The sequence below is a fragment of the Calidris pugnax genome, unplaced genomic scaffold, assembly GCF_001431845.1.
Source record: "Calidris pugnax isolate Ruff unplaced genomic scaffold, ASM143184v1 scaffold23, whole genome shotgun sequence".
In the NCBI taxonomy this organism is placed as follows: Eukaryota; Metazoa; Chordata; class Aves; order Charadriiformes; family Scolopacidae; genus Calidris; species Calidris pugnax.
Window position 1 is genome coordinate 2,998,034 of NW_015090772.1, and position 27,045 is coordinate 3,025,078.

At 44.9% G+C, this 27,045-nt stretch overlaps 1 protein-coding gene across 7 annotated transcripts in view; it reads left to right on the forward strand.

Annotated features, from left to right (window-relative positions):
- The window catches only part of ELMO1 (engulfment and cell motility 1), a 348,732-nt gene that overhangs the window by 83,813 nt on the left and 237,874 nt on the right, over positions 1-27,045 (forward strand). For all 7 annotated transcript variants that reach the window (XM_014942223.1, XM_014942255.1, XM_014942230.1 and 4 more), the window contains 2 exons: positions 2,915-2,965; positions 13,140-13,309. In XM_014942223.1, the coding sequence (XP_014797709.1) occupies positions 2,915-2,965; positions 13,140-13,309 (221 nt within the window). The remainder of the gene's footprint in view (positions 1-2,914; positions 2,966-13,139; positions 13,310-27,045) is intronic.

Sequence of the window (27,045 nt, forward strand, 5' to 3'; positions counted from 1 at the left end):
AGATGAGGTCTCTGTCTGCGGTGCCCGCGGTGGTTGAATTTCCAGCACAGGGCAGACTCGGGCACTTTGCTCTGAGCCAGGCGTGACGAGAGAGAGGTCTGTGGGCTCTGACAGGCATCATCGTGGCATTGAGTCTGAAAGCTTTGGTGGTTTCAGACTCGGCGTGATAAATAAAGGGAAAGACCCCAAACAAAATTTCCAGCGATGCTTTTACATATTCTGTGTGTTCTTTTTCCTCTGCTATTTTATATATAACCTGCTGATGTGGGCACTCTGGAGAATGATACTTCTCTTGTTCATCCGTATGTCGTATCTGAACTTCAACCAGGTTATCGGCTTCCCATTCCCACTTTTTAAAAAATTCCTCTGACTACAGAGAAATACTGTAGTTTTAACGAGGTATTTTTCACTTGCTAGATTGCTGTAGATTCAACCAATTAGAGTTTCAATTAGAGTTTGTTTCAACCCCGATTCAGAGGAAACTACACAAATGCGGTGTTGCCCGTTCTTTAGACGTGATGAGATGCAGCTGGGTCTGGTGCTGTTTTACTACCAGAAGAGAAGCTGTGGTACCTCATTAGTGCTGGGGGAAGTCACCCTGTACTTGGCTGCTCACCCCTTTTTTTGCCCCTCTCAGAGGCAGGAGCCTGACTGGCCCCCCAGGGGCTGTTCTGTGCGAAGGGCTGAGAGGAGTTACGTGTGTATGTAAGCCAAGATGCTGTAAAAAAGCTGCTTCCTTGTACCCTCTGTGTTGTCTGGCACTTCAATTATTTCAGTGAGAGTGAAGAAACGTTTGTGGGTGGAGGATGATCTTGCATATTGCTAGAACCAATCCCACAGAGGACTTCGGTACCAAGAAAGAGACAACGTACTAGAGTTTTATTTTTGGGACAACTTGACCTGGTTTCAGGCAAGATTTATACTCTTTTTAGCATTTTGGATTTGAGATGTATCAGAATGGAAGCAAGAAGGATGAAATGAGTTTGGGAAAAATTGCCTGAGAAGAAATACACTTTCATTTATTTATTTATTTTTTTTTTTTTTTTTGGCTAAACACCAGTCTGCAGAAAGCCTGCAAGGTGGTCTTTAGAACAGAATTAGCTCTTATCTCTCAAACTGTTAGCGATGCCTCTGATTTTTTGGATGAATTAGGATAACCTATGCACGAACTCTTGAGCCGTGAAGTTCTGACTGTGTGTGTACAGTCCCTACCTGTTCATTGAGGTAGGTACTATAGTCTCTTAACCTTTGGTGGACAGGAGGAAACTTGTTGAAGCTGAGGGAGGCTCCCCTACGCTTATCACGGGGGAAGGCCATGTACGTGGGCATTGACCACAAAGCTGTGAGGATGCTGTAAGCACACAACATGCCAGCTTTGTCATCTGCCCAGAACTTTAGTTTAATTGAACACATCTGGCTGACACTCCAGAGGGCTGTGCTGACCGGGACAGGCTGGAGAGGTGGGCAGAGAACCTCAGTGACCTTCAGCAAGGGCAAGTGTAGGGTCCTGCACCTGGGGAGGAAGAACCCCAGGCACTAACAAAGGTTAGGGGTGGACCTGCTGGAAAGCACTTCTGAGGAGAAGGATCTGGGGATCCTGGTGGACAGTAAACTATCCCTGAGCCAGCAATGTGTCCTTGTGGCCAAGAGGCCAATGGGATCCTGGGCTGCGTAGGGAAGAGTGTGTCCAGGAGGTGGAGGGAGGTCCTTCTCCCCCTCTGCTCTGCACTGGGGAGGCCACAACTGGAATCCTGCCTCCAGTGCTGGGCTCCCCAGTTCCAGAGAGACAGGGAACTGCTGGAGAGAGTCCAGCGTAGGGCAACAGAGATGATGGAGGGATTGGAGCATCTCCCTGCTGAGGAAAGGCTGAGAGAGCTGGGGCTCTTGAGCCTGGAGAAGAGAAGGCTGAGGGGAGACCTTATTGATGCTTCCAAGGATCTAAAGGGTGGGTGGAAGGAGGATGGAGCCGGACTCTTTTCAGGGGTTCCCAGTGCCAGGACGAGGGGCAACGGGCACAAGCTGGACCATGGGAAGTTCCACTCCAATCTGAGGAAGAACTTCCTTGGGGTGAGGGTGGCAGAGCCCTGGCAGAGGCTGCCCAGGGAGGGTGTGGAGTCCCCTTCTCTGGAGATCTTCAAGCCCCACCTGGATGCTCCTGAGTGATGTGCTCTGGGCAGCCCTGCTTTGGCAGGGGAGTTGGACTGGATGGTCTCTAGAGGTCCCTTCCAACTCTGACAATTCCGTGATTCCGTGATTAATGTGAGCTTAATCAAAAGAAAACGTTTAACGCTGCTTCTTTCTGCCAGCCGGGTGAGGAGAATGATTTACACCACGTTTGAACTTTACTTACCACTAACAGCAATGCTTTTGGGTTTGTTTTTTTGTTTTTTGTTTTTTTTTTACTTTGAGGGAGAATGCAAAGTCGTGGTGGCAGAGCTCAGCGGGTTGACTCCAGTGGTTTAAGTCAGCATGTTCTTGTTATAGCAAATGGAGAGCCAGTGGGATGAGTTTTAAATCTTGCAGATGCTTAATGACAGGTTTCAGCAAACTTACCAACTCCTCAACTATGTAGCACAATTCCAGCGCCAGGCACCGTGGACAGGATATTTCAAAGAAGTATTTAGAAGTTGCCAGGGGAAGCTAAACTTTGAAAAACATGAAGTCACTCTTTGAAAGGGTTTGGATTTGTTAAGTATCATGTGAGTAGCCACCTATTTCTGGAAGCTAACGTTGTTATGCCTCGGTGGGGAAAATGCTGTATAGATGTTAGCTCCCATATGAGAGAGGGAAGCTTTTGCAAGCACACAGGGGAAAGTACTGTTGCTGCTTTAGTGTGGCGTTCTGCTCGACACGTGTTTCATCTTTTTTTTTTATGTGAGTCTTAAATAAAACTTTTTGGATTTTTCTCTTGCAGAACCGTAATGAAATAAAAAATGGAGCGATCCTTCGATTAACAACATCTCCAGTGAGTTATCCTGCTGTTCTTCTCTCCTTTCCAAGTGAAGATGTTATTAGTAAATCATTTTGAACTGATGCGTGTATGTTTAAGCCTTGGTCACACTGTATCCCATGATCTCCCTGCAAAGGGGGATGAAGGTGGTCACAAGAGGACTGTATGTGTTCTCTTCTCTTGAGTTTTGGGGCCAGGGGTGGTGTCTCTGAGTGACGTTGGGTTGGCACAACCGGTTGGTGGTTTTTTTTCTCTTCCTTCACTCCCACTGGGAACATCTTTCAAGTCCAAGATACTTCTGTGTCCCTGCTGGCATTGCAGCCTCCTTCAGGCTCTCCTTTTCTGCCCCGGAGCTCAGAGCCAAGAGAAAAGGCCAGGAGGTGAATCATGGAGAGCTCTGCTGGGCAGCTAGGGTCAGAGCTTTCCTGCTCTCTTTCCATTGAGTGAGCGGCAACTGTAATGTTGAGATTTTCCTGGTTTTGTTTTATTTTTTTTTCAACACCACCTCCTTGCCAGCTCCTCAAAAAGCACGGGGGAGTTGCTGATTGCCTTGTAATGGCCCGTTTTCCTGCTGAGTTGAGCAGTACTGTTGCCACATGCTGAAAGCCACTATTCGTCGCAGAAGATGGATGTCTGAGGCAGCAGCAATCCCATTTCCTTGCTGACAAATGTAGCGTGCCATTAAAATGGTTTACCTCTTCGTGGTGGTCTTCTAGCCATCTGCAGAATCAAAGCATTCTTACGGCCAAACTCTGCCACCCTGGACTGCAGCTCTGTTCAACGGGCAAGACGAAGCTGTGGTGGTTACCCTTTTGGCTTCTCTTGAACCTGGGAAGAGTGGAGTCGGTTACTGCCAAAAAAATATGAAGACTTCTATCTAGAAGCCACGCAGAGATTATAGATGCATTTTTGGTTGGGTCATTTTTCAGCTCGTAGGGCCTAGGCTCAAAATAAAGAAAGGAAGAAGGGTAGGTTGTTACCAGCTTCCCAGGTTCTCCGGATGTCATGTCCTTTTCCATCCTCCCCAGCCTGCTTAACCTGATGATGGGCTTATATTGGGCTTAGGAGGTGACTGAATTTATACACAGGTGTGTGTATATGTCAAAATTGAGGAAGCCAGTATGGAAACGTATACATGCCTTAAGTTTTTAATAATTGACTGCAGTATTAATCTACTGTAGCTTCTTAACAGAAGTGTAGCTTCTTAACAGAAAGCCTTTCTAAGCAGCAGCCAGCTAGACAAAGGCAAGAGGTTTCCATTATCCTTCATCATCTTTTTCAGGGGCCATTATATAGAGAGTTTTACCATCGAAAGAATAAACAACAGTTTAAGAGCATGGCTCTGTCAGAGTCGGTTTTACCATCGAAAGAATAAACAGTTTAAGAGCATGGCTCTGTCAGAGTCTACGTGACTCCAGAGTCTCTTGCCGTATGTCACTAGAACAGCCTTGTACATGGGGAAACCACTTGCTGGTGGAGTAAACCCTCCTTGGTGGAACTTCCCCAGAAACAGCTAGCAACAGCAGCAACTTCTCCTAACTTTGAGACTTCTCAAGAACAAATATCCATTCCACTGAAAAAGGGCTATCTATTGCCCAGACTTGGGATCTCATTAAATCAAAACAACATCTGCGATTCATCGAGAACCAGCGTGGTCCAAACGCACTGTATCGTTCTTTGGTGTAACCGCAGCACGGAGTGATGGCATGAGGTGATCCTTCCCTCTCTCAAAATCCACAAGTTGCACCATGCAAAACTGAAGAGAGGCTGTGCTGGGACTGGTCTGTGGAAATGGCTGGCTGTCTGGCTTCATGATCACTCGTGCAATTGGAAATGCTACCTACAAACACGAAGACGACAAATTTTCGATTTATAATACTTTCTGCTAATACCTATGGGCAGGAAGGTGGGACTTTGCAAAAGACCAGTGCTGTTCAGCATCTTTGTTGGAGATTCTTTGGTGTAACCGCAGCACGGAGTGACAGCATGAGGTGATCCTTCCTTCTCTCAAAATCCACAAGTTGCACCATGCAAAACTGAAGAGAGGCTGTGCTGGGACTGGTCTGTGGAAATGGCTGGCTGTCTGGCTTCATGATCACTCGTGCAATTGGAAATGCTACCTACAAACACGAAGACGACAAATTTTCAATTTATAATTCTTTCTGCTAATACCTATGGGCAGGAAGGTGGGACTTTGCAAAAGACCAGTGCTGTTCAGCATCTTTGTTGGAGACATGGACAGTGGGATTGAGTTGCACCCTCAGCAGGTTTGCTGATGACACCAAGCTGTGTGGTGTGGTCGACAACTCTGGATGCCATCCAGAGGGACCTGGACAGGCTTGAGAGCTGGGCCTTTGTGAACCTCATGAAGTTCAACCAAACCAAGTGCAGGGTCCTGCTCCTGGGTCACAGCAATCTCAGGCACAATTACAGGTTGGGCAGAGAATGGCTGGAGAGCAGCCCTGAGGAGAAGGACTTGGGGGTGCTCATGGATGAGAAGCTTAACGTGAGTCTTCAATGTGTGCTGGCAGCCCAGAAAGACAACTGCATCCTGGGCTGCATCAAGAGAAGCGTGACCAGCAGGTCCAGGGAGGTGATTCTGCCCCTCTGCTCTGCTCTGGTGAGACCCCACCAGGAGCACTGTGTCCAGCTCTGGAGTCCTCAGCACAGGAAGGACATGGACCTGTTGGAACGGGTCCAGAGAAGGGCCGGGAAAATGCTCAGAGGGATGGAGCCCCTCTGCTGTGAGGACAGGCTGAGAGAGCTGGGGTTGTTCAGCCTGGAGAAGGGACTGGAGCAACAAAAGGAGTAACAGTTTTAAACTGAAAGAGGGTAGGTTTACATTAGCTATTAAGAAATTCTTTGCTGTGAGGGTGGTGAGAGCCTGGAAGAGGTTGCCCAGAGAAGCTGTGGCTGCCCCATCCCTGGAGGGGTTCAAGGCCAGGCTGGATGGGGCTTGGAGCAACCTGGTCTGGTGGGAGGTGTCCCTGCCCAGGGCAGGGGGTGGGAACTGGATGATCTTTAAGGTCCCGTCCAACTCTAACTATTCTGTGATTCTACGAATGTTCTGTTTGTTCTGTCTCTTTGGTGATTTGCCTTAAGGTCACTAACTGGAGCAACAAAAGGAGTAACAGTTTTAAACTGAAAGAGGGGAGATTTAGATGAGATACCAGAAAGAAATTCTTTGCTGTGAGGGTGGTGAGACACTGGAAGAGGTTGCCCAGAGAAGCTGTGGCTGCCCCATCCCTGGAGGGGGTCAAGGCCAGGCTGGATGGGGCTTGGAGCAACCTGGTCTGGTGGGGGGTGTCCCTGCCCAGGGCAGGGGGTTGGAACTGGATGATCTTTAAGGTCCCGTCCAACTCTAACTATTCTGTGATTCTACGAATGTTCTGTTTGTTCTGTCTCTTTGGTGATTTGCCTTAAGGTCACTAAACCAAGACACAGGGGTCCTTTGGATACTGAGGTGTTACCTGGGAAATACCAAGTTACGGACCAGTCTGTCACTGGCCTGCAGTTAGGACTCAGCCGTCTTCAGTATTGGTGTTTATCCCTGGACCAGTGCTTATTTTCAAATTTTCTGATGCTTTTAAAAAGTTTTTGCTGGCTTTTCCCCAGAATCAGGGAGGTGGCTTGGGAAAGAGATTTTGAAGGACGGGGTTGTTTTTTTGTCAGATTAGAGAGTATTTGTATTCTTAAAATAGACATAAAATTAAGTTCTGCGTGTTCCCACCCTACAATAGTATCTTTGATTCTAAGGTACTGTCAAAGTGGTCATCGTAGAGGTACCTAAAATATTTAGATTAAAGACTTCCAAGCTGTGGCTTTTAGACTGATGACCCACACAACGCGTGTCGTTTGCCCTGAAAAGCTAACAGGCCATCTGTTTCCATTTTTCCTCTGATATTCTATATGAGAGCAACAGTGGTTGGAGGAGATAATGTGAAGAGCAGACTCCATGATACACTTCTGCAAAAAGGGAAGGATGCTTTCCTACCTGCTAGATCTGGGGGGGAAATGGTTTTCTCATCCTGTGAAAATATTAAGATCCTGAAAATTTTCCCCCTTTTTTTATCTATCCTACGGTAAGTATAAAGTTGAAACTATCTCCCCTTTCTCCCAAAAAAAAAAAAAAAAAAAAAAAAAAAACACAACAACAACAAAAGTTATTCGCTTGTTGTTGTTGTGATTGTCACTATTATTGCTGTTATTATTCTCCCCCCTAAAATAGTTTTCATTTGAAAAAAAAAAAAAAAAAGAAAATCATACCAAAAATGCTTTTTGAAGAGGATGAGGAATTAGAGAAGCAGGAGGGGAAGACTGAGAGAAATTAAGAAGACCCACTTACAGATCATGCAGTGCCTGGTGTACGTCCGTCTAGTTCCATAGAGTCCTGAGCTGCCTCTTTCCTGGCTGTTGTGGACCCAAAAAAGATCTGTCTTGAACTTCACAAGCCTTTTGAGGAAATTCTTTTTCCTTGAAGGGTTGAGGGGAATCGTTTTGACCGGTTCTGAGGGCTTCATGAATTGAAAATGATTCTCTAGTGCTTAATTTTAATGTAACTTTATTGCTATGACAGCCAGTAGCCTGGCTATACCCATTCACAGTTGTGTGCCCTGAGTCACTGAAAATTGGGTGAGAAGGATGAGAGATGATCTTTTTGAGTTCTGTTGTCATTAGCCTGACACTGTGTATTGCTGCTGTACCCCAAGGAGGTACTATTTAAAAGGAGGGAGCGGAAAAAAATGGTAGTTTTATCTAGAACTAGTAAAACAGCTTTTTTGGCTTGGCTTTTTAAAATGTGGATGTTAAATCGAACTCCCCAAATGTAAATACTTTCTCTCCTTTAATCTCAGATGTACATTAGTTTGTGGCCACGTTATGGGGATCTTTTTCTGCAAAATCACTGCTGATATTGCGAAGGCAAAGCTGCAGTTGCGCTGTGCTGCTAAATCCATTATAAAGGCTTGCCTTCGGAGATTTACGACGTGTCTGTTTTAAACTACTTTGAGTTAAAACTTTGCAAACCCCAGTCGTTAGGCCTGGTGGGAATTTGAACTGCCTCTTTATTTCCGTAAGGTCTGTTTGCTAAGTTTGTGCCATTCTCTGAAAGGCTGTTTTTTTCTAAACAATGCTAATTTTTTTTCCCCTCTATAAACCACTCACCACACAGCCACTCTGTTTCCTAGGTAACTCGAGTACAGATTGAATTTCTCTCGTATTATCTTTGTTCCTATATCATCTTTCTTACTTATTTTTAACCTCTCCTATCATCTTTCTCAGCGATTCTTTGTGCCGTTGTGTGGGGTTTTTTTTGCAGTTTTCTGCGACCTGTTTTTCCCCCTTTTGTCTATTTGCCTTTCGTGAAGGGACTCATCAGAAGTTTCTTCTGCAACGTTTCTTTTTATTTGAACACACGTGGCAGTGGCAATGCCAGATTGCTGTTGTCTATTTTGTGATACCCGTATTCCAGGGGATGGTGGGTCGGTGTCTAAATGAGCTGTAATTGCTCTTGAGCATGAGACTTGTTGCAAAAGGAGGGTTGTACCCTGCGAGCAGGGTCCGAGCTTTGCGTGCGTGCAGCTCCAGGATTCCTTTGGTCAGATCCTGCAAATCCTCATTCAAACCACTGATCATTTTGGAAGGATGCTAAAGCACAGGGAAGATGAAGCTGAAGGAACAGCCTCTTTATTGATTTACTTATTTATTTTCTTATTTATTTTATTTAATACTTTTCAAATGGAACTGACTATTTGAGCGTTTTTATTTGAAAGTGGCTTCTTGGGCACTTAAAAAAAGTACATCTTGCTTATGAGCTGTGTGCCTTAAAAGTGGAGTCAGTGGGTAGCCTTTTCTAATGCAGTATTTATGGTGCCTCATCATTTGCTTTTCACAGAATCACAGGATGATATAGGGCTGGAAGGGACCTCTGGAGATCATCTAGTCCAACCCCCTGCCAAAGCAGGGCCACCCAGAGCAGGTCCCACAGGAACGTGTCCAGGTGGGTTTGAATGTCTCCAGAGAAGGAGACTCCACCACCTCCCTGGGCAGCCTCTGCCAGGGCTCTGCCACCCTCAAAGTGAAGAAGTTCCTCCTCATGGTTTAGATGGAACTTCTCATGTTCAAGTTTGTGGCTGTTTACTTTTGTCCTGTCCCTGGACACCACTGAAAAAAGACTGGCAGATGTAGATGATTTTGTAGATGTTTTTCTTCCATCCCCGGGTTGGAGACTTGGTTGAGTTCTCAAACCTTTAAGTTGTTTGTAGGCAGCTGTATTAGCATTTCTAGCATGAGCAATTATGTAAATAGGTGTGTTCATTAATAGTCATCATAGTGTTTTCCCTGAATGCTTTCACAGCAACATGGCTTTTTTTATTTATGCGATCTACCCAGCCAAGGAAGCATAGAGTTTTTTTAACTTATTTCTACTTAGGCATCCGAATCCTCTATCTTTGAGTAAATGTTTAGGGATCTGGTCTATAATCTTTGAACTACAGGTGCTTTAATATGTGCTCAACTGACTTAGTGTTCTTGACGTTCAGCAAAAATGCATATTTGCAGGTCCAGCCTATGATTGTGATTGTGTTTATTGTGTAGTGGTAAATTAGTTATTATTGAACCCTGGACTAGGAGCACTGAGCATGGAAGTCAATGAGCCACATTTATATTGGCCTCCTCATCTTACAAGAGGAAGATTTGGGAAGTGGAGTTGGTTATTGTTTTTTTATAGGTAAATAAATGTTTAATCTCGTGTTTTCAGCTCAATAAGCTCAAAGGCTTATTCTGAATAGTAAGCAAAAAAAAAAGGATTGTTTCAAATGCAGCAGGAGGGAAAATTTGCTTCTCAAATGTTCATAAGTGGTTGCATAGACCTATTGCATAGGTCTATTGCATAGACCTATTTCAGGCATATTTACACACTGATTGCATAGACCTATTTCAGGCATATTTACATAATACATATGGCTGTGCAGCTGAAAAGCTTTTATTTTGGATTTAGTACCTGGCTCTGGGCAGGGCCATCTCCCTCTTCCTCTGCTCCTGCCTCCTGAATTGTGGATAGCGATAGCGGTGAGCTCTGCGTATTATATCTGTACAGGGCTTTGGATGTAGAAACTGTCAACAATTAATGTCTTTCCTAATTAAAATGTAATCTCATTGCTTACCTGGCATCAGAGGCTACTCAGCCTTACTGGGTCTGTTGAATCTGCTTTGCATATAATGAATCTTATGCAACGTGTCCACTCCTCCCTTGCTGTCTAACGTAGATGCAGCTGGAGGTGAAGAAGAGACAGTAACAAGCAGCAGTTTCAGCACTGAGTGATTCATTAAACCACATAAATTCACCTGTATGGGTAGTACACATTATTTGGTAGTTACTGATGGTCTGTATGCCCTTTTTGCTAGCAGAAAATTGAATAATGGGACTAATTTATCCACTGGGAAGACCGCAATACTTGTATTTTATTTATATTTACTTTTTGCAAAGGATAAAGGAGAAAACCGTTTACATAATAGCAAAACAGAATATTAAATCAATGGCTCAAATTTCTTCTGTAGCACCTTAATGTTTGGTATCTGTGTCCTCCCTCCTGCCCTGGCTGACTGCATTTTGTATTCTGTACAGAAACCCTGGGTAATAAGTTGCTTTCAAAGTTGGCTGAAAGTATTCGATGGCAAAGAAATGATGATAATTTGATCAGTGGAATCCTTTGGTAGGATGATCTTGGGATTCCTGACCTCCAAATGGCTATTTGGGTCTCTAAGCAAGTCACATCTTGGATTTAGGTCATTAGTTTTCTTTTTAAGCTGACAATCTCGTCAAGCGGCTCCTTTTAAGCGCCGCTACTTCCTAAGGGCAACCTTTCTGGCTGTCCTTGGAGCAAGTCACTTAAGACTAGACATGCAGCTTATGCCTCCTGACAGCCTTTGGAAACGCTGGGACTTCCAACAGCACACGTTTTTACAAGTCTTCCTTCCTTTCTAAACAGGGGAGCAGTTAATGCTGTCTTTCATTTAGTTGAACGGCCGTGTTTCTGTTAATTCCCTCGTAACGGCTCCCCGTTGGGCAGATTTTATATATTTATTTATTCTTACCTGAGTGATATTTTGATAAGGGCAGAGACGTGGCAGCAAGCTCTGCTGTTGCTTTAATTAGCTGTGCTCTCTGTCCATCCACCCGGTGGATTGTAAATCATTAAAATAGCTCCCTGGTAAGCACTCGGAGCCTATTTCATCTGGGTTTCATTTTTTAATGCAGTCATGAGTGAGCCCTACGTTCCGTGAGCACGTACGAGTGCTATGGCAACAAGAACTGGGAGGCTTGTGAGAGAAGAGAAGGCTGAGGGGGGATCTGATCAACACCTATAAATACTTCAAGGGGGGGTGTCAGGAGGATGGGGCCAATCTTTTTTCAGTGGTGCCCAGGGACAGGACAAGAGGAAATGGGCACAAACGTGACCATAAGAAGTTCCACCTAAACACGAGGATGAACTTCTTCCCTGTGAGGGTGGCAGAGCCCTGGCAGAGGCTGCCCAGAGAGGTGGTGGAGTCTCCTTCTCTGGAGACATTCAAACTCCACCTGGACACGTTCCTGTGCAACCTGCTCTGGGTGGACCTGCTTTGGCAGGGGGTTGGACTAGATGGTCTCCAGAGGTCCCTTCCAACCCCATAGCATTCTGTGATTCTGTGATATTCTGTTTCTTTTCAATGCTGTCTTAACTGAAGATGTTAACTACGGTCATTACTAACCAGAAGATATTTCCTCAGTGCACACACTCCTCACCACAGCTGGTCAACAGCTGATTGGAGACAATGCATTAATTTGTCTTTATAAAAAATGGGAAGCAACAAAGCTTGCTGATCTTGGAAGATATTGGGACATTTAATTTATTAATGTTGTGAGGCAATCAAAGTTACGTAGATAGGAAGCTCTGTCTGTAACAACACAGTGGTGGTTTTTGCTGTGCTCCCTGTTGAAATGTTGACTTACACTAAAAATGTCTTCTGTCTCAGAATCTTGCTCTGCAGAGATGACCATCTCTGTGAAGAGTATATTCATTACTTGAAATGAAAAGGAATTGTCTGTCGGCACAGCCTTTTTATCTATTTTTCTTCTCTGACTGAGAAAGAATAAGCATAATCTCAGAGAAAATGACTCTCAGCAGAAGTTACCATTAATTTGATTTCCTAGTGACACCCGGCTTCTCATTCACCTCTCATTCGGTGCATGTCAGAAGCGAGTTTTTAGGAAATTGAATTTTGCAGTTGTCTGTATATAGTGAGGAGGATTATTTTTTCGAAGCAAAGTGTTGTCTAACGAGCTATTAACTGAAGCTTTTGGGCATTGTGTTCAGGTAAGTGAAAGCGTCAAAGTGAAAACGTGAGATGTATTTTAAATGTGTTTGTACGGCTAAAGGGAGAGAGGATTTAGTATGCATTATTTAAATAGCCCTTTAGCTTTTTATCAGTGTTCATTGCAGATTTCACTGTCTCATCCTGTATTTGAAGCATTAAAGGGCAGAATAACCGAATGCGTGTGGATATTGAACTGGCATAAAGATGGACGAGTGATAATATCATAGTATTATGTGGGAAGTAATTATTCCTGTGCTCCTTGTAAAGAAAGTATGTGAGTTTTTGAATTGATTATGAACAAAAGGAAGAGGGGGATGGAAGGAGCTGAGGACCTGAAGCTGGTCTGTGCTGATACAACCTGATTTAGACCAATATATGGTCTTCGTTGGTAAAGGTCACGAGAAGTGAGTGCGTGAACAGAGTAAGCTTTGACAGGGAAAAAAAGTGCTGACATTATTATACTGAGATGGTCTGATTCCATTTGTTTTCTTTTCTTTTCTATTTTTATTGGTATGACACACAAGCTCTCAAAGCCAAAGGCTGTGTTTTGTAATGCTTACATTTTACTTGAGACAACGGGATATCTATCCATCTTACGATTCTGCAACCATCCAAATAATTACAAGTCATAATGGAGTCATTCTGCATAATATATACATAATATACTTTTACTAAAGTAATATGTTTGTGAGCTACTTAATAATTTCTGAGCGTGCAAGCGTTAAGTATCATTAATGTTAAACTTGGCCATTGTTCCTGCTTGCTCTAATGTTTTATTCATTATTGCCATTGTAACGAAAGCTTTTCTGTTGTTTTGGTTTTCTTTCTCTCTTAGGCCCAAAATGCACAGCAGCTCCACGAGAGGATCCAGTCTTCTAGTATGGATGCCAAGTTAGAAGCACTGAAAGACTTAGCCAACTACTCACGAGATATTACCTTTGCCCAAGAATTTATAAACCTAGATGGCATTTCCCTCCTAACGCAAATGGTTGAAAGTGGCACAGAGTAAGTATTCTGCTTAAACTCTCACCTTCCTCCCCTATAGTGTGCTTTCATCCTCATTCCCCGAGTGCCTGAAGTATTTCTTTGTACAGCTTCTAAGATTATATAAAATAGAACATCTGAAGAGTTCCAGGCTGCTAGGGTAGTATTATATATTACAGATGAGAATATTTTTTTTTTAATTTCCCCTAGCAATGTGCTGGTGGGGACTGGGGGTGAGCAAAGCAGGAATTCACAAGTAACCCCTCTGTGCCACAAGCTTTTGGGGAGACTGTGGTCCTAGTTTCTTCTCTACCCGTTAGAATTCAGATAAATCATTGATAGTATATTTAAAGGCTGATATTTAAGTGATATAATCTGACAACTGTGTTTTAAATTTCACGTTGCTGAGAATATGCGGAGCAAAACCCGGTGCTTACTGTATTTCCATTTTTATTGTTCTAATTCTGGCTGGGATTTTTCAAAGGGCAGTGGCTTTTTGACATGAACTCGAAAGCTGACCTCTGAGAAGAAGTTTGTTCTTTACTAGGACACCTTACTGGTTTTCACCGCTGGTGAAATTCAGGACCATGGTCCTGAGTAAATGCATATTGGCTTAAATAGAGGGTACTACAGGAAAGTATCAAGTGGTTTGTTGTATTATTAAATTATGTTCTAACAGTTGCTACTTCAAGCTTTTGCTTTTAAGTAAGAGCTACGGTGCTTTGCAGTCAGCGTCAACCTCGACTACACCTGAAATCAGCAATGTCCACACAATTTCCTGAGAGACAGAAAATGCTCTGAAAGTAGCTTTCTTAGTCACTGGGGGTGTTCAGTCTCGTGGACCAGACTTCAAAAATCAATTGCTGAAATCAGGCCAAATCCTGTCTCAAACATGCTCCTGTTCCTGTGGATTCAAGAAAGTCAATAGTGTTAGAGGGTAAAGCAAAAGTAGTAAGTGGGCTTTGAAATGGAACACGAATAGTCTCTGATGGTCCTGTGGAAGATACACGGGAGATTTTCCACAGCAAAATGAAGTACAATTTAGAATCTGGTGGGCCCTAGAATGGGAGATGTAAAAGCACACTCTCACTGATCCCTGCCTGTTACATGCTCAATGCTTTATTGGACTTTGTATCCCTATTGCCTGACTCTAGCTATATACTGGATTTCCAGTAGCTTGTGGTTTCATCTTCAGTATTTCAGGGTTATGGCCTTTATTTTTTTGCAGTGATGTGGTCCGTGGCACATACTATGCCACTTAAAAAAAATTTAATGCTTCTAGTTAGCAAATTTGTCACCTTGTCTTATATTCTTATAACGCCTGTTGTTCAGGGACCAAATTAAATTTAAAACCAAGGGCAGGTTTAAGTTGATACAAACGTATGCACACAGTTACTGTACTAATTAAAAAATATACAGACTGGGCAGGCTCACACATGCCTAGGAAGATCAGGACATAAGCAAAATAAAAGTCACTGCCTCTGCAGTTTATTTGGTGGTGAATTTATTTCAGTTAAATGGTTTAACTTACTCTTCTGCGGAAGATATTTAAACTAAAGCACTTTTTTTTTTTTTCCTATTGAAACAGACAGGGCACATTCACATTTTTTTACAAGCATTTCTTTTAGCTGCATCGAGGCTGAAGCGAGTGCCCTCCTCACCCTTCCGACGGGTCCATACTACTGGTTTGGAGCTGTGGGGTGGGCCAAGCTGTAGCAGGATTAAAAATAACTATTTGGGAGGGAAAATCCTGAAGCCAGCGCCACTGTTATAAGAACTGCCCAGCAAATTACACCCTGGTAGCAACTCCTGGCTGAGGGTATAAGTTTTCAAACCACACAGCAGGCTTGCAGACTAGACATGTGAGCAGAGTCTTTTTCTTTTTGTGAGCCTTTTTCTTTTTTTTTTTTTTTTAAGTGGCTCGCATTTGGAGGGATTTCAGAGATTTTCTTTTTAGGACGCATTGATCGATCTACCTGTCTAATCTATTTATCAGTGTTTCTGCCCGTGGGGAGAAACTCTGTCTGGGTTTGGTGCTAAGCAAAGACTGAGACTGTAAAAGTTTCCAGCAGCTTCAGGCGTTGATGAACTCCCAGCGCTCGCTTCACTCTTTTTTTTGTGCTCAGCAGCCTAGACGTTCTGCAACTTTTGAGGGGGTCTGCAGGTCAGGTTTTTCCAAGTCTGGCTTTGCCAAGGCACTTGTAAAGGAAGGACATCTGTGCTGTGCTACACATTCCCTTCTGCTTTTATGCTGTGCATCGCTGGCTGGTGAGCACGTATTTAACAGAACCAGAGATTTAATGAAAAGAGCAAATCTGAATATATACAGACCCGGCTGCCGTGGTGCTGCTGCTTTTCTTTCTCATCTGACTTCAGGGTGCGTGTGGGAGGTGAAGAAGGGTAATGTCTGGAGGAAGGAGTGGGACAAGGACAACCAGCCATTTGAGTGCCCTGAGCTGTCAAGGAAAAGCGACTGGAGTCAGTCAGTTTTCCTCCTAACGTTCTCTATTCCTGTTCTCGCTTGGACCCTCTGCAAAACCATTAATTAGAGGTCCCACAAGATGCTCACTGAACAGGCAAAGCCAGCTGAAGGCCTCCTTGCCATTAGGTCCCACCCTGGGCTGTGTGCCCTCAGCATGGTGACTTTGTGGGCTGTGCTGCTGGCCAGGTCACTTAGATGCTTCAAACCCAAAAGCCCTTTTCCCTCCTTTCCCTGCCCCGGTACCTGCCGCTTTATTTTCCCCTATGGTATTTTTAACTGATCATCTCAGTGTCCATAGGTGGACCTATTCAATGGATTATTAGATCTCAGGAAGAAATTTTTTACTATGAGGGTGGTGAGACACTGGAACAGGTTGCCCAGGGAAGTTGTGGATGCCTCATCCCTGGAGGGGTTCAAGGCCAGGCTGGATGGGGCTTGGAGCAACCTGGTCTGGTGGGATGTGTCCCTGCCCAGGGCAGGGGGTTGGAACTGGATGATCTTGAAGGTCCCTTCCAACCCAACCCATTCTATGATTCTATGATTCTATGATTATATTAGCATTACACAGTGGGGGTAGTAGGAGAGGAGGAATGAGCAGCCAGAAGTTTCAGGGAAGGGCAGAAACTTCTTTGATGTCCCACTTTTAGAAGTAGATATATTTCTTAAAGATACCTTTTAAGGTATATTTTGACTTTGGAGTTATCTTACCCACTTTTGAGTTATTCCTGTTGAGCCAGCCTTGCTTGAATGAGGCTGGGACTCTCCTACAGCTGAGAGATCCCTCGTGGCTTGGTGCTGCTGAGAGATGCTCCAGCTCCCTGCCCTCTTCTCCCATTCCTTGTGTGCTAAGCCCTGCTCTCCAGCCCAGTCCTGCTGCCTTCCTGGAGCTGGTTCTGGAGTCTGGATGCCTCACCAAGCCACCCCGGCTTGTTAACTTGGTGGCAAAGTACCCACTTCTGTTTTGGGGAGTTAGTTTTCTGCTCAGTTGGGGACTTGAAGAAGCAAGAGAGGAAGCAGGCGTGAGCAGATGCTGAAAAAGCCCTTTTATTGTGGCAACATCCCATTGGCCCCAAGAGCATCACGGAGCCACAACCTGAGAGCAGGGTGGTGGTGTGAAACAGCCTGAGAAGGGCTGTCTCTGCTCTGGTGCTGCAGCCTGGAGACTGGCACTGAGACTGGGAGGGGATGTGACATACCCATGGGGTGGCTTCTGCTGCTCTGCCAAGACCCCTTCTAGGGCCCGAGAAGTGATCATCCCCCTGTACTCGGCACTGGTGAGACCCCACCTCGAGTACTGTGTCCAGTTTTGGGCCCCCCACCGCAAGAGGGACATTGAGGTGCTGGAGCAGGTCCAGAGAAGGGCAACGAAGCTGGTGAGGGGTCTGGAGCACAAGTCTTACGAGGAGAGGCTGAGGGAGCTGGGGGTGTTCAGTCTGGGGAAGAGGAGACTGAGGGGAGACCTTATCACTCTGTACAAGTACCTGAAAGGAGGGTGTAGAGAGACGGGGGTCGGTCTCTTCTCCCAAGTTACAGATGTCAGGACAAGGGGCAATGGCTTCAAATTATGCCAGGGGAAATTCAGGTTAGATATTAGGAAACATTTCTTTACTGAAAGGGTTGTCAGGCATTGGAATGGGCTGCCCAGGGAGGTGGTGGAGTCACCATCCCTGGAGGTATTTAAGAAACGTGTAGACATGGTTCTTCAGGGCATGCTCTAGTGCCCAAGATTATTTTTTTTTTTTTTTTTTTTTTTGTTGTTTTTTTTTTTTTTGGTTTTTTTTTTTTTGTGTTTTTTTTTTTTTTTTTTTTTTTTGTGGTTGGACTCGATGATCTCTGAGGTCCCTTCCAACCACCACAATTCTGTGATTCTGTGATTCTTCCCCTGCTGCCTGTGGGGTAACGCAGCGGGGGACAGCCCCGCATCAGTGAGCCCAGGCTGAGCGCTGCCTCTGTTCACGCTGTGGTGCAGCTGTGCTAGAAATGGATGAATTTTGTTAACCCGAGCTTTATTCTATTATTTTCCCCAAAGGGGCAGGCAGCGTTCCTTAGAAGTACCGTCATGCTCAGCGTAAGGATGCTCAGAGGTTTTCTTTGCGCGTGGAACTCGTGTTTAGGGGCACCTCTTCAATTATAATTTGAGTGGGTAATTAAGTTTTAGTGCACAGCCTTCGGAAAGCAAGGCTCCAGCTTCTTATGTAACTTTCACAGAGGAAGAGGCCTATGCTTTATTTATATATTTATTAATTAGGCAACTTACTCTTTATTTCAGTGAAGGTGATGACTATAAAAGTACAATGACGAAAGTAAGAGAATGTAAATCCCTGGTTAGGGCTACAAAGATGATGAGGGGCCTGGAGCATCTCCCTTACGAGGAGAGGCTGAGGGACTTGGGTCTTTTGAGTCTGGAGAAGAGAAGGCTGAGGGGGGATCTGATCAACACCTATAAATACTTCAAGGGTGGGTGTCAGGAGGATGGGGCCAGTCTTTTTCCAGTGGTGCCCAATGACAGGACAAGAGGAAACGGGCACAAATTTGAACATAAGAAGTTCCATCTCAACATGAGGAGGACCTTCTTTCCTGTGAGGGTGACAGAGCCCTGGAAGAGGCTGCCCAGAGAGGGGGTGGAGTCTCCTTCTCTGGAGACATTCAAACCCACCTGGACACGTTCCTGTGGGACCTGCTCTGGGTGGACCTGCTCTGGCAGGGGGCTAGAGGAGATGATCTCCAGAGGTCCCTTCTAACCCCATAGCATTCTGTGGGTTTCTAGATACCTCTGCTTCGTTTTGTTGGTGGTGAAAAGAAGTAGTAATATAAGAAGTTGACAAGAACTAAGAGTGTTTCCTAGTCAATTTTTCGTATGTTGTATTCCTGAATATTGAAGAAGACTAGAATGCATTAGAGAATAGCCTTTCCAGTTTCTTGCTGTCCATATAGCTTAAAAAATAAAAAATTGAGAGAGGGTTGGTGTTGTGGAGTTTTTTTTGTTGATGTTACCGTAATTTGGGCCAGGTCCCCTTAAGTGCCTGCTGCTTAGAGCAGAAGAACTGTAGACGTGGTAGGACAACGCCATAGGGGCAGATATTAGGGTGCAGGGGCCCTAGTGAGGCTGAGAGTGCATCTTGTCCATGTGAATATATTCATCTCAGCAGTCTCAGCAACACGTCTAGCAACTGTCCACATGCATCTCGATCCTGTTGATTGAGATGGCTCATCTTTGTTTTCTCCTTCAGGCTCATTTTTGCTTTCAGGGCATGCTATGAGTCTCCTGTTAACTGAAGGGGAAAAAAATAAAGGGAAAAAAAGAAAAGAAGCTGTTCTTATGTTTATTTTTATAGTTCGGGTGACCTATAAATTGTTAGAGACTGCAAGACAAGTTAGGTCATGAAGAACAAGTAAATGCTGCTTCTATTTTATAATTACTAATGATGTCTGATCATTTCTCAGACTCTGTGCATCTGTATCTCCAGAGGGGTGTGGACCAGCACACACAGTTATTTTCCTGTTCAGAGACTTTTCAGAAACAGATTTCCATAGCACTTCTAATGCTAATTTTTTGTATGAAGCCCAGTTCGTGCCTCTTAAGGGGAGTGGAATACACAGTCTGTGTGGTTGGAGGTGCAGACAGTGTAAAAGGGGTGTGCAAGGGGGCACTGCTTCTGCTCTGTCCCCCAGTGCAATGTCCTAAAATGTTGCAGGAGAGCAATGCTAGAAGGTCCTAGTTACCATAATGATGGATGAAAAATGTGTTCAGGAACCAAACTGGAGGGCCTGGTTCTCTTGAACATCTTTGTCAATGATCTGGATGAGGGGATGGAGTGCACCCTCAGTCAGTTCACAGAGGACGCCAAGTAGGGTGGGAGCGTCAACCTGTTGGAGAGTAGAGAGGCTTTGCAGAGGGATCTGGAGAGGCTGGATGGATGGGCCGAGACCAACGGGATGAGGTTCAACAAGGCCAAGTGCCGGGTCCTGCCCTTGGGTCCCACCAACCCCCTGCAGCGCTCCAGGCTGGGGGCAGAGTGGCTGGAGCTGCCTGGCAGAAAAGGACCTGGGGGTGTTGGTGGCCTGTGGGCTGAAGATGAGCCAGCAGTGTGCCCAGGTGGCCAAGAAGGCCACCAGCATCCTGGCCTGTGTCAGGAACAGCGTGGGGAGTAGGAGTCGGGAGGTGCTGGTCCCCCTGGACTGGGCACTGGGGAGGCCCCACCTCGAGGGCTGTGTCCAGTTTTGGGCCCCTTCCCACAAAAAAAGACCTTGAGGGGCTGGAGAGGGTCCAGAGAAGGGCTTCAGATTGGAAAAATGTTTCCATGGAAAGGGTTACTGCACATTTGACTGGGCTGCCCAGGGCAGTGGTTGAGACCCCATCCCTGGAGGGATTGAAAAGCCGGGTTGCCCTAGTGCTTAGAGACATGGTTTAGTGATGGGTTTGATCAGAGTGAGGTTGATGGTTGGACTTGATGATCTGAAAGGTCCCTTCCAACCTGGACAATTCTGTGATTCTATGAAACGATCATGTCTCCTTGCTACCTCATCTGAGATAATAGTTTGCTCATTCAGAACTGTATTCCATCTTCTAGCCCAGAATTAGTATTTCAGAAAATCATGACTGTATAGATAAATGTAGATAAATAGTCTTTCTGATGTAGCAGAAGAGTGGTAAAGTTGTGGTGCTTTTTTTCCCTTGATGTATCAGCAGAGTCGTGTGACTGGAACAGACTCTCAGCCTTCCTTAAAAGGGAAAAAATCCCCCTCAAAGTCCCTTATAAAGTAAGAAAAGGAAAATGTGAGTTACAAGCCATAAATATTGAAAGACCAAAGAGTTAATAAAAGGAATCTAAATTTATTTTTGTCATTACCAGTAATAATAATCTCATGACTGGGAGGAAAAAGGAGGCAGGCATATTCAGAATTTTCAGTATTCTTTTTATTGGCGTTAGTGTCTCTGTCACTTGTCATTTGGCTGAAATAACGTGTAGTTCTTGCCAAAAAAAAATTGAGACTACACTAAGCCCAGCCGTTTTTGATGGTTGTTTCATCAACTAGGGTTGGTTCTGCTCCTGCTGAGAAGCTTGTTCTTCAGAGCTCGGCTTCATCGAGGTGGCTCTACCGGGCAGCAGCCTGCAGTATATTTTAAGGGATTATAATTTTAAGGGAGCTGTAATTGCTTAGTGCACAGATTTGAGGCAAAACCTTCCTTTAAATTATGGGGGGTGGTGGTTAAATTTTGCCATCTTCCTATCCATCCATCCCTTAGGAAGGATATTGCCCAGCCTTCCTCGTTCCTATTTATTAGGAATATTGCTATATTCCTAATAAATGCAGCTAGATTTCGGTTTCTTACATTAGGTTCATGTAAGCTTTTAAATAAATGTGTATTTGTATGTTTTTAAGTTGACTGTGAGGACACATGCAGTCGTGGAGTTGGCTGCTGTACAGCTGGAAGCCTCTGAGGCAGCAATTGTGCATATTTTAATGACAAATTGTATCGTTCAGTGAAATTCTAGCTCTTGGCTTGTCTTCCAGAGATAATGCTGTGTACCAGCCCAGTGGAAAACTGAAGACAGATTGGTTTGGAGTTACTCTGACTTTAACACACTTTTTGGGACAGTTGCTCACATACCTGCTAATGGTTTTTTTCCACCTGAGCCTGATGAGTATTTCAGTAGTGCTGTCAAAACGTTTAAGCAGCCCTTGCTCACAGCCACTTTGCAAATCACAGTATCTTCATGGTTGGAAGGGACCTCTGAGATCACTGAGTCCAACCACACCCACACAAAAGACCCCCACAATCTCGGGCACTAGAGCATGCCCTGAAGTGCCACATCTACACGTTTCTTAAATCCCTCCAGGGATGGTGACTCCACCACCTCCCTGGGCAGGCTCTTCCAGGGCCTGACCACCCTCTCAGGAAAGTCATTCTTCCCAAGATCTCATCTTCAGACCATTTTGAACCTCAGAACCTCTTGTTCCTGTCCTGCTTCATTTGAAGAGTTATGCTAGTACTCTTTCTAGCAAGCTGGACTGGAAAACTGATATAGAGAATTAAAAGTAGCCTTTATTATCACTTATAATAAGATATTCCTTAATCCCGGTCAGTTCCCTGATTGAGCTCGCAGTCTTGCCCCGGAAAACAATTGTGCAAGCACTTCTCACTGGGAAAGTGAATTTCCAGAAGATCTAAACAATGCTAAGTAGGTCTTTGCCACTAAATAAAGTAGTCCTTTTCCACCCATACCGGCTACTGGCGGTGTAGTACCTGCTCCCTCTCTTGCTCAGCTCCAGTGCTCATCTGACTCCTCAAGTGATCCAATTCAATTTGCTAATCTGGCAGAAAACAGGCCAGCTGATGGAGGGAGGAAAATAAGTTGTACTTTTGACAGCACTGGGCTGTTAGACAGGCTCAGCCATTCCTGTGCAGCTTCACCTGGAAGCAGAGATTACTTCATCTGACACGGCTGCCAAAATCAATTCTTGTCCGACAGGGGCTTTACGCCGTCTTCATTTCTTAGTGCTTCCCTCATGTCGGGAGAAGGTGCTATTGTCTAGAAGGCAAAAATCCAGAAGAATCTATAAAATGAGGTTATCTGCTTCTACCACTGTGGGGATGGTGATGGCAGGAGAATGAGAAATACTGTCTTGCAGTGCAGTTCCCATAAAAGAAGAAAGTGGGATACGTTTCCTTTGTGGGTGGTTTTTTGGGTTCATTTTTCTCCTGCTTGCTCTCTTTTGGGTTTGTTTCTCCATCAGTCTTCAGGCTTGGATTCCACCCTCCCTCTCACCACACACACACACACACACACACGAGTGCAATTTCTTGTAGATCCTTCTGATGGGTGTCATATACATCGTGCACACGTAAAAATCTCATGTGAAGATTGAACCATCAGAGATTACAGCTTTAGAGAGAAGTATAAAGTTGCTGCTCTTTGCACTCCCCTCATCCTAAATGCCTTTTCTCCAGGGTTGTTTTATCTGACTTTGCCTGCTCTTAAGAATATTAGCATTTAAATGACCCTGCTAAGTGGTGATACCAACACCTTGTTGACACGAAGAGGGAAGAGGAGACAGTTTTACTGGGTTTTATTTGGCAACCACTTTTGTAAAATGTGATAAAAAGAGTAATTCCAGCACCAAGCTGGACAAAACTATTTTTTTTAAATTTTTAATCTTTTTTTTTAGCTCCAGACAGAATTGTAGTGTTTGAGGAAGGAGCAAAAATATAAAGAAGAGCTTCAAATCTCCGCTTTTTTGCAACTTCCCAGGGTGTTTTTGTCTCTTGGTCTGTGGTGGCTCTGGGATGTTGTGGTGGCCTTGAGGAGTGGGAGTGCTGCAATAGTCATTTTGCAGATTTCATCCAAATAATTTATTTCAGCCTCCTGGCCAGACTTGGTTTCTATGTGATAGCCACAGTCAGTACTCCTGTGGATGTGTCTTGTCATGCTTCTAATCACTGCCTGTGCTTCAGAATGTGGGCTACCCGTGTGTCTGCCTGAAAAGCAGCAGCCAAATCCCAATTTAATGTGGCTAGCAGGTCTTTCATCCATCATCCCCTCAGTTTCTCTGTAGAGGAGGAAGTTTTTTGTGAACGCTTTCCACCTTTGCTAATCATGGCCCTCTCCTGGGCCATACTGCATGAAAAGCTTTGATCCTGGGTGGTATTTTTATCCTGCTCCGTGCGTCTTTAGACAGTGTGGGCTCAGAGATGTTGGTTGCAGTGATTGCTTTAGCTCTTGCCATCACTAACTCCAGTGGGTCCACACTGGTTTCCGTGATGGGACAACATGTTAGCACTTCTCCCCAGTGCCGACAAGCCCTTGGGGTGCACAGGGTGTTACCCCAGCTGGAGTTTAGATTTGGGTTATTGCGGAATCACGGAATTGTTGGACTTGGAAGGGACCTCTAGAGCCCATCCAGCCCAACTCCCCTGCCAAAGCAGGGCTGCCCAGAGCACATCACTCAGGAGCATCCAGGCGGGGCTTGAAGATCTCCAGAGAAGGGGACTCCACACCCTCCCTGGGCAGCCTCTGCCAGGGCTCTGCCACCCTCACCCCAAACAAGTTCTTCCTCACATTGGAGTGGAACTTCCCATGGTCCAGCTTGTGCCCGTTGCCCCTCGTCCTGTCACTGGGAACCCCTGAAAAGAGTCCGGCTCCATCCTCCTTCCACCCACCCTTTAGATCCTTGGAAGCATCAATAAGGTCTCCCCTCAGCCTTCTCTTCTCCAGGCTCAAGAGCCCCAGCTCTCTCAGCCTTTCCTCAGCAGGGAGATGCTCCAATCCCTCCATCACCTTGGTTGCCCTACGCTGGACTCTCTCCAGCAGTTCCCTGTCCCTCTTGAACTGGGGAGCCCAGCACTGGAGGCAGGATTCCAGTTGTGGCCTCCCCAGTGCAGAGCAGAGGGGGAGAATGACCTCCCTCCACCTCCTGGACACACTCTTCCCTACGCAGCCCAGGATCCCATTGGCCTCTTCTTGGCCACAAGGACACATTGCTGGCTCAGGGAGAGTTTACTATCTCCCAGGGCCCCCAGACCCTTCTCCTCAGAAGGGCTTTCCAGCAGGTCCATCCCTAACCTCTATTGGTGCCTGGGGTTCTTCCTCCCCAGATGCAGGACCCTACACTTGCCCTTGTTGAACCTCATTGAGGTTCTTCTCTGCCCAGCTCTCCAGCCTGTCCAGGTCAGGCTGGATGGCAGCACAGCCCTCTGGAGGATACACTTATCTTTGGTCCTTGTACAGCATTGAAGAGATTGGATCCATGCTAAGCTGGTCTCCACTGGAAGATGTATCCTGCAGTATTTGGGCAATTGTTAAGATGTAGAGCTTGGGGAAGTCCAAAGGAAACTGCTGTGCCTTGGGATTCAGCTGGAAACATATCACAAAGTTCCGTTGAGGCCAAACAGGGAACATCTTGTGGTAGCAAAATGTCTAAACCAGGAACTTGTTCGTGTTTATTTTGCATTATGTTGGCATTTGTTTTGAGATTTCTTCCTGTGGCAGAATGGCTGGGTGTTTTTTTGTCTTTCACCACTATAAATCTGAACCTTTCACAAGCGCTATTTAATTTACCCTCATAACGTTTGTGTTTTGGCCGGGGTTTTGTTCAAGTGCAATCGAGGGATGGTTTCTTAAAAAATGAAAAAAGTAAAAAAAAAAAAAAGTATTGAGCTAATTACAGTGTGTCTAGATCAGTAAGGCTTTGGGCAATTTTGACCATGCTTGTGATAACTCACCCAGGAAACGTTTTATGGAACTGTCTGGTTGCCACCACAGAGTCCACCCTCTGGAAGAAGTAAGAGTTATATATATATAGAAAGAGGAAAGGTGCTGGAGGGGGCAGGCTGTACTTGTTCCTTGCCAGGCTGACTTGCTGGAAGAGTTAGCTTGGCTGCAACCTCAACGATGACTTCAGCATGGTCTGTGGGTGAAGATGAGAGGAACTCTTGCTCATTCCGGGTCCTTTCTGTATGAGGTTTTTGGTTTGATGATGGGAAGAAAAGAGCATGGTCTCCTTTAGATAACACCCTCCACCTGTTCAGTGGTAAAAGCCTGTCTGTGGTCATCCTGTACCATGTTGCTGCAACATTTGATGCCCTAGATTGATTGCTGCTCTTACCACGCTTTCCAAAGCAACAGAGAATTAGTAGAAATTGCTTGATCTAATATGATGGTTATCTTTCCTCTCAAGTCAAAATCTTTGTATTGCTCCACCAGAAAAGTCCTATGTGATTCTGTTATTTCTCCATATTATTCTAAATATATATTTTCTTTTACATTTATATTTTCTTTAAGTTAACGGATTGCCAGTTAACTCGAGATGGATTTGAGCTCTGTAAATGCCGAGAGAGATGCTGTCTAAATGTTTTGTTCTAGGACTCAGATGTTTGTGCTTTAATCCCTGGGCTCAGTCATGGAGAAAATGCACCTGATTATAGCCTGTTGTGAAAAATCTCTGACAAAACTTGAGTCTGCCCTTTGAAGTGCTAGCAGTTTGCAAACACCACACTTGTTTCTCTTTGATCTCAGGCAGGCACAGTACCCGTTTCAAGTTTACTTGCTGCTTTGTCAAAGCCAGAACCTGGATGGAAAGCAGCTGTTGGTGGTTTAGGTTGATGGTTGGACTAGATGATTTTAAAGGTCCCTTCCAACCTGGACACTTCTATCATTCTATGATTCTGTTTTAAAAACTGGGCTCAGAAGGGGGCTATGGAGTTTTCCTGGCCTGTGCTGTGTAAGGTGTCTCGGATCCACATGCGTTAGGGAGATGACAAAACCCATTTGTGGTGGTGGTTGTTCTTGTGAGGGTTTAGCAGAGCCTGCTGCAGCAAGGAAGCACTTGGTTTGCAGAAGCACAGGAATGACCTTCTGCTGAAGTTCGGATCTCCTGCTGTGGGAAATGCTTTGAACTTTTCTGCTCCTAAAAGCATGTTGAGGGTGGTTTTTTCCCCCTTTTTAAGGCTGTCTGATCATCAGGGTGCTTTTTGTTTGCTCATTGCTACTGACTGCACAGATAGCTCTTGTAGCATAAAAAAACCCCCCGAAGTCATGAAATCCAAGAACAAAATCTCACCACTTTTCTAATTGAAGCTAGGCTGTAGCTCAGTCTGTGCTTGGATACATGGTAAACTGGGCCATCGTTATCTTCAGGCATGAATTATGCCCCCCAACGGGGGGTTGGACTAGATGATCTCCAGAGGTCCCTTCCAACCCAATGTGATTTTGTGAATTGCAGCTAACAGATAGTAATAACGAGTTTCAAACCACTGTTTCTGTGATGTACTCTCTGTGTTTTCTCCCCTGATGGTTACACAAGCCAACCCAAAAAACTGGTCCTTCTTGAAAAGAGTCTGTACATAGACTGGTGTGGTCCCTGTAGAATGTTACTTATGCATAAACAGCATGGAAGACAGAAGGTGGGAGGAGTTACTGCTGTACCAAAAGGAAAAAAAAAAAATATAAATACAATCTAGTCAAGTTCTGGGAGAGAATTAAATGTGCATTGGAGAGCTTGGGGTCCTCGAGTTGTTGGGGGCTGAACGGCCCAGCAGCAAGGGCAAAGGGGAGAACCTGGGGAGAAAGGGACTGGGAAGAAGGAGGGGACCTCTCTGTTCTCCTTCTGAACTGCCCAATGTGGAGCTGCAGCCAACCCTCTGGAATAAAACTGTGAAATAGATTTAGGAGGCATAAGAAGGGTTGAAGTAAGAGATGGATATTTTCTTCTTCTTCTTTTTTTTTTTTTTTTTTTTTTGTTTTATGTGTTTTTTTAAAAAAAAAATTTTTTT